At 44.9% G+C, this 7,727-nt stretch overlaps 1 protein-coding gene and 1 long non-coding RNA gene across 3 annotated transcripts in view; one reads left to right on the forward strand and one right to left on the reverse strand.

The window, feature by feature from the left end:
* The window catches only part of LOC106748530, a 100,479-nt gene that overhangs the window by 87,755 nt on the left and 4,997 nt on the right, over nucleotides 1-7,727 (reverse strand). The window contains exons 2-3 of one of the 2 annotated variants that reach the window (XR_001374769.1): nucleotides 4,576-4,683; nucleotides 3,151-4,445 (exon numbers count right to left, since the gene is read on the reverse strand). This is a non-coding gene — a long non-coding RNA (uncharacterized LOC106748530). Of the gene's footprint in view, nucleotides 1-3,150; nucleotides 4,446-4,575; nucleotides 4,684-7,727 lie in introns of those variants that run through there. The other variant, XR_001374768.1, reaches the window with a different exon arrangement.
* LOC106748528 (hormone receptor 4) overlaps nucleotides 1-7,727 on the forward strand; it is a 58,956-nt gene that overhangs the window by 32,193 nt on the left and 19,036 nt on the right. The window contains exon 2 of the mRNA XM_014627174.1: nucleotides 6,271-6,375. Coding sequence (XP_014482660.1) covers nucleotides 6,276-6,375 — 100 coding nt within the window. The 5' untranslated portion in view covers nucleotides 6,271-6,275. The remainder of the gene's footprint in view (nucleotides 1-6,270; nucleotides 6,376-7,727) is intronic.

Genomic DNA, 7,727 nt, shown 5'->3' on the forward strand with positions numbered 1-7,727 from the left:
CTTTGCAGACTTCGAGAAAACGTATTTTTCAGATGGGTTAAAGAAGTTGGAGCATCGCTGGGTCAAGTGTATCGAGCTAAAAGGAGACTATGTTGAGAAATAAATCGCCACTTTTCCAAAATTTTCGTTTTTCTTTTGTAGGCTAAGTACTTATCGGATTGCCCTCGTATGCCGTATATGCCCACGGAAGCTCTCTGCTTAGATAAGTACTAATTTATCTTTCGCATAACGGTACAAGCTGATAAGACTGTCTTACGTTTCGCTCTACATGGATGACTATTGGAATAGGTGCTACGTGGAGTAAAGCAGTAGAAATACAACAGACGTAGGCAATGAAGAGCAATCTCGCCACATGCATAAGACATGACATGACAACACGTAACGAAAGATCAAAATAAATGAAACGCGGAACCTGTACTTGCAATACAGAGAAGTATCGGCCGTAGATTGCGGAATTTTTCGCCTTCCTGCGGTGTGTCTTCGACCGACGTGCGCGTGTCCTTAGCATGTGTGCGTGTGCGATTACTGCAATCGAGAATTCGATTATACAGCCCGCCGTGCAGGGACCAATGGCGAAGCGGTTATACCGCGACGAGAAGCGCTACAGACAGAATAGACGGAGAGAGGACGAGGGGGGAGGGGATAGAGGAAAAAATTATCGTCTAGGAGATACGGTGAAGCGGGTACACAGGCACCGAAAGTGGGGGAGTTATAGACCTAGGATGTCATGGCGTGGGAGAGTCACTTTCACCGTCCGCAGACCTCGTAGCGGTAATATCTGAAACGCGGCGCGGAAAATCAGACGTCCCGTTTCGTCAGAGGAACGTTTACGACGTCGGCGACGGTTCCTCAGCGAATAATCTACGCCTCGTGCAAAATTGTCGCGACATCCTGAATCGAAATTTTTAATTCTATGTTAAGTCTTTAAGTAGATAAAACGGAAATAAGTTTTCATTTGTAATATCAAAGAAGCATAATAAGTGCCCCTTTTAAAGCAAATTTAATTCTCCAGAATCTAAATTTTAGTTTTAGTCTTCAAATAAAAAAAAAACGGCAATAATTTCCCCATTTGTAGCATCAAAAAACACAATAGAAGATGTTTGAACATTTAATATAGAATTAAATGAAACTTAAAATATAGGACTCAAATTTCGACTTGGGATGTCGACTCTTCGTTCGATATATATCATTCTTCGGGCGTCAACTTTGCGTCGACCAAATGATCTTAGGGGACGAACACGAGTTTAGGCGTGTTATGATGTATCACTCGGAATATATTGCTATGGAAATTTATAACGACGATAAGCTCGTATATTCGACAAGCACAAATTGAGATCTTTCTACATATCGGGTGTACTAAGAAGTGATATCATGATACTAGATTTTATCTACATCGTATAGCATATCCATGTAGGTTTTTCACGCGAATGTAAAGGTATCTTTGATGTGTATCTTGAGTATCGGCACGATCAATGACTTATTTATTGAGGATTTTATTATGAAATAAATGCCGTTTGGTTATTAATTTAATTGCGTAGCTCTGTAATGATATAATTTCGTATTCAATAAATTAATCGGATTGCCGATATATGACATTATTATTGACGGCTTATGGAGTAGAAAGTTGTAACCTTTCGAATGGGGAATATAAACATGAAGGTATGAATTAACAACCGCGTGAAAGGTGTCGGTAAGCATAAAATTCCGTTCGAATGCGAAACGTAAACTTTCATTGTGTTGTTTCGTTTACAATTATTGTATTACGCCGACCTCAATATTTTTTAACGGGCCATTTGCCAATGAGCGTACTTGAATACGTATTTCTCGTACAAACTTAAGCTTAAAATTAACAATAATTGGTATTTCCTATGGATAAAATTCATATCCCAATGTCATAATAATTATCAAACAGTGCTTTGCTCTATACAAGTTTTTGCATATCGAGATAGTATTAGAAAATATACTATTAAACTTGTTAATCGAATTGAAAAACTGAGGAACTAAGAAAATTGAGAAACTAGCAAACTATTAGTAATTATAGTAGTTACGTGTATAATAAAATGCCTAATATTTCAAAGATTGCATACAAAATTATATCGAAACAACGTAATACGACGATCATAAGCTCGAAAACTCAATTTTTCAAAAACGCTATTTACAAAGCGTCGCGCATTTCGTAAGAATCCGAACTAGAGCAGTCTGTCCTGAAACGAGAAAAGCTGCCGCGTGCAGATCCTCGCGTAATAGAGCAAATACCGCATCGCGAAAACTTGAATAAGCTCGCTCGAGATAGACGAGCTTGCGTGGCTTTGAGTTCGCCGCCGCGTGCACTCTGCACTCGCGCACGCTCGTACACACACACGCATACACGGGCGCACATAAGCGCCAGCGGCCTCTCTCAAGAGGAGACCATCGTAGGTTAGTGCATTGGCTGCACTTTCCGTCTCGGCGAATGTATGCGTGTGCACGTGCATGCGTCGCCGCGGCGACTCTCTCTCTTCCGCGCGCGCGCGGCCGTATGCATGCATTGGTTACGCAAGAATAGCGGCGTGTGTGAGACTGCTGACCCACATACGGCAGGGAGCAAGGACCCCGCGCTGGCTGCACCAGCCACGTATATACTCGTCTATCTATACACACGGTCGGTCGAGCGAGCGTGCACATGCGTGCTTACCTCCTCGAAGCGTGGATGCGCTCTGCCGCCTCTCGCCGCTCGCCGTACGCTCACGTGTGCCATCTAGCGTCGCGCGGTGCATACGCTCGCCCACGTGGCCGCGCGCGGCTGATTAAGCACCGTTCATACCAGCCGCGCTCCCGCTCGACGATTCACGATACGTCGCGTGGATTGAAAAATATTCTTCGCAAGATATTTCGGAATTTTACATAATTTTTGACAATTTTGCACGATTGTACGGAATTCTGGAGAAGGTAAACAATGTTGCGCTGCGAACGACGATTTCAACTAGTATTTATAGTCAGGTTTTAAAACCGTCTTAAGTTCATTTTCAGATACTGTACGGCTTATTTTATTGGCTATAAAGATCTGAAGATGAACTTACGGACGGTCTCAAATATAAGATCCAACTACGAATATCGGCCTTTGTTTTGTTCAATGTTGGTATATTGTTAAACAAGAGCAATGTTGTGACATTTACCTTTCGCGTGTAAGATTGTTGTCGTGGAAAATGCGGAAAAATACTTGATTCATCTCCACGGTTGAAACTCGTTCTTCTAATATCGAATCCCTTATATTAAACCAGCTATTGCCAAATCGAATTTATTTGACCCATTTCCACTTTTAAGGGGGAATTACTTTGTAGATGTCGCTTTTAATAGTTTCGAGACAATTCGCGATCGATCTTGTCAATTTTTCATTTTGAGGTAGTTCTCCGGCGGAAGAGAGACGTATGAAATAATTGAGTAGCCGGTGTAAATCGATCGACGCGTTTGAAATAGAAGAACTTCGCTTATAGTACCGTGTATATAATAATGACCCCTGCATAACGCGCGGCAAATAATCTGGTACATGATATACACTCGACAATATTAATTAAACATGCAGCCTGCTCATAAGTATGGAGCCGTTTCTTGTGAGCAGGTAGACCAAGAGAGAGCCTGCGTGTAGGAATAGCTGCAAGAAGTTCCACGCCGGCATTCTAGAATAAACAACTTTCGAAATGGAGACAGACATTGTTACGGAATATTAATGTCGCTCGGATTAGTCGAACGAAGTTTGCGCGCTGAAAACAAATAGAAAGCCTCGCGCAAGTGCGTCTCCACTTTGATGAACTTCACTGCCTAACATCTTCGTCGTGACAAACAACTGCTTCGCGATTTACGTATTGCACGATAACGCCGTAATGCGTTATCAATCAGAATCTGCACAGTCGCGTGCGTAAAAAAAACATCTTGTTCATTCCCGTCGGCGACTTTGATTCCCGAAGAGACGAAAACAAACAAATAAGATTCCTTCCCTTTATGCGGTTATTTTAACATTCCCTGCGATCAGAAGACGCGATAGATGTACTGTACTCGAAGGAACGTCAACGGAGAAATAAAAAAAGTAGCAAGGATGGCAGATGATACGAATAAATAGAAAAGACCTATCACCCCGTGTGTCACCGTTGGAACGCAACAATGTGAGCGCCAGCAGCATGTCGCGTTTCTCAGAAGGATGAAGACTGCGGCGAACGTGGCGAGGCATAAAAATTCGCGGCGATTGACGCGCGCATCATCGCCCTTATTAAAACGACCCGGCGGTCAGGTCGACGCAGTCGTAAAACCGCTTAGACGACCCGATCTCTTTCCGACAGTGTGGCCGACCGGCGCAATTGTTCGCCGTCCATCCACGATAAGACGCGCGATTTGTTATTATCGCTCAGCGTAGCATTATTGAAATGACCCCCGTAGCACTCGCGGTCATCTCGAGCTAGACCTGGTCTCGTCTAGCTGGAACAAAGCGAAGCTCAGTTCGTAAAGCTTGTTGTAAACCGATCTCGTGGGAAATTTCAATAATGCTACGCTGAGCGATAATANTGGGAAGGGGGGGGGGGAGGGAGTCGACGACAAACTTACAGGGGTCGTCGGGGTTTAATTATTCCATCGCGATGCATCGCGTCGATTGGGACTAGAGTTGCCACCTTTCAGTTCGTCCGTTCGCCCGCAGATCAAAGTGGAGTCTCTCTAAAAAAAAGGGGGGACGTTACGTTAATAATGATAATAATATAGCACACCAAACTTCAAGTATCTTTCATTTATTACTATTAAGGCATTACACACATCATTGCATTCGACATTACATATGTATTGCACTTTGCATGTTATACTGTCAAAATGTATCTGTTACTCATCCTCTAACAAAATCAAAATTTCTACACAGTTGCTTCTTTATTTTAAAAGTATATTATTTAGCATTATTTATGGCGTTTTTCAATAATGTGCTTTACTCTGAGTTTATAATATATTTGTAAAAGTCTTTGCATTTCATATCGTAATACATTTTCGTAAAAATTTCGACTTTTAAACGGTTTCCTTCATCACTCCACACATATTTTGCCGCATTGGCCCGGAAAATTTGTTTTTGAGGTCCGGAGATTTTTCCTTTCATCCGAAAACTCCGAACAAAAGCCGAAGAGGTGACAACCCTGATTGGGACAGGACAGGACCTGCGACAGGTCCCGCGATAGAACAGGACCTCACGAGGACCCCGTGAAACGCGAGAGTCGGTTTCGCACCGCGCGGCGAACGACACACGTCGTCACGCGATCGATCCAATTGTACGTTATTGCTAGCTAAAGCGGGGTTAATGGCGAATCATGCGCTCGCCGTTAATCGCGCCCGTTCGTACACGCGCTCGTGTACTTTCACGTTCTCCCAACGATAGCTGATAAATCAGCCGTGTTCTGCGCGAATGGGACGACTTACGGCCGTGATCGAACGCAGGTACATCGATAGGGACGCACGCGCGAGGCCCGCAACGAGCGTCGAGTGAGAAAGGATGACGGAATTTCGCAAGAAACGTGAATCTGGGCGATTTGACATCTGAATTCAGTTCGTCAAGAGTGTATACGATATCGTTTTCCGTTAGCTGATCGATCGCGTTTTTTGCGAGTACCAAAATAATCGCGACGTTATGTTGGGTAAAATTAAGGTATAAGACCGAAGTGATATTCATAGCGTTGATAATCAAATATTGATACCTGAAATCTATAAACAATGTGTAAAATTAGTAGACTTTTGTAACTCTCAAGTCAAGTCTTGGCAGCTCATTTAGCGTGAACGTAAAAATCGGACGCGCGCGACTCGAAAATGCGAGTCTACTTGAGGCGCGAAATGATTCCAGTCTATTCTCGCAAATAAGACAAATTCGAATTCAGAATGGGTGCTTTTCACACGGAAAAAAGAAATTAGCTGCCCATATAATACAACTAAAATTTAATGAGACAGCTTTTAGCAGTGGGAGCTAAAAACTAAGTATAAAAAAAAATTAGCTAAATTAACTAAATTTCAATTGTATTGTATGGAGAGCTAATTATCACCTGTGAGAGCTAGTTTTTAGCTGTGCGAGCTAATTCTTTTTTCCATGCATGACACAAGTCAACGCAAGCATCGTCCTTTGTTATTCATTAAATGTCCCCTTGTTATTCATTAAATATGAAACACAGACAAGATAATATTTGTGCCATTAAATGGAAAGCATCCAATTACGACGCACTCGTCGAAGCGAGCATTAAAACTAACGCTAATCCTCATCATCTTTTCTGCTTTCAGGAATTATGACCCTTACGCGCAGCCCGTGTGAGCTAGACAACATGAGCTTGTTTCAAAACCTCAAGTTGAAAAGGGGAAAGGTCGACTCCCGATGTAGTAGCGACGGTAAGAATGCCCCTGGCGGCGGTACACGCCGCATCATACACCATCATCATCGCTCCAGAGTCCAACGCGCGTAGAATTAACACTTCGTTAGTGTACGCAGGAAGTGGCCGGACGTAACGAGTTTTTCCGCCCCGGGTGTCCCGTATTAGCTATCCCCCTTGCTCGCAACATCGTGTAACGTCGTTATCGCGATTATTTATCCACCTCGTAACCGCTTCATTCGATTCCGCTCGGCACTTCATTCGTCCCTTTATATGACGACCGAGCGATTAACGGTAATCGCCTCGTGATAAAGTGCACATAAGACAGCGTAAAGAGATCCTCGTTGCGGCGAGATGGAGTCCTCGGTATCTCTCGTACATGTGTCCGAACGGTTGATGACGTAATCGCGCTGCGGGGTAAGATCGTACATCATTGTCGAGCGAATTATGATGCACGCCGAGCGATCTTTTCACATCGGGATTACGCGGAACGAATCGCACAGCCGGCCGGCCGGTGGCGAGCGTAACGCTCGTATTTGCCGCTCATGATAGCGGAGTCTCCGGTACACACGCAACGCTGATTTTTGCGAACTGCAGGAGGCCGTGAACGAAAAGTCGGCGAGTGAGAGTCGGTGGTTGTAGTTACGCGCGCGACGCGATTAATCTCCTCCGTTTTACCGAGTCGAACGTTCAGCGCTGATAACGCGCTCCCTGAACGCGCGGAGAGATTAACGCGGACACACGACAGCTCTCTCTCTCCTTTGTCAATTTTTCAGCGGGCGATCTCCTGCGCCGAACTTACGCTTCCCTTAAATAAAGATTCCCCGGTCGCTGCACTCGTAGCAAAAAAAGGCTCTATAGACAGCAAGCTTGTTAGAAGTCAATCTGCTCGCATACGGAATATATCGCGCGTTACCCGCAAACGTGTAATTTTCTCCGCGGGCTCGCACACGGTGTAGTGTCTTCAATGGCTCGATCCTCCGACCCTTCGTCACAACCATCGGCCACCATTCACGCTCTTCATTCAGCCTCCCATACTGCGCGCGCGCGCGTTCATCTCGTCCGTTCCGCGTGTTACTTCTCGTTCGCCGCTCTCTCCCTTCCTCCCTCTCTCATCCTCTTCCTTTTTCCCCCGCGACTTCGTTCATTCAACGATAACAACGACGACAACGTCGATGACACAACGCGTTGCTCCGCGGAACGCGGTCGCCTTCTTATTGCGCCTTCGCGGCAGCTTTCAAATGATTGACGGAGAAGCAGGGAGGAAGGGACGCGAGATCGTTGGCGGCACGGGGCAGAGGTTGAGACGTGGGTGGCGTGGCGGCAGAGTCGCCGACTCGGGGGAAGCTAAGTCCAAGAGAGACAGCGAGA

Source organism: Dinoponera quadriceps, unplaced genomic scaffold (assembly GCF_001313825.1).
Source record: "Dinoponera quadriceps isolate SergipeBrazil2010 unplaced genomic scaffold, ASM131382v1 scaffold2872, whole genome shotgun sequence".
Classification (NCBI taxonomy): Eukaryota; Metazoa; Arthropoda; class Insecta; order Hymenoptera; family Formicidae; genus Dinoponera; species Dinoponera quadriceps.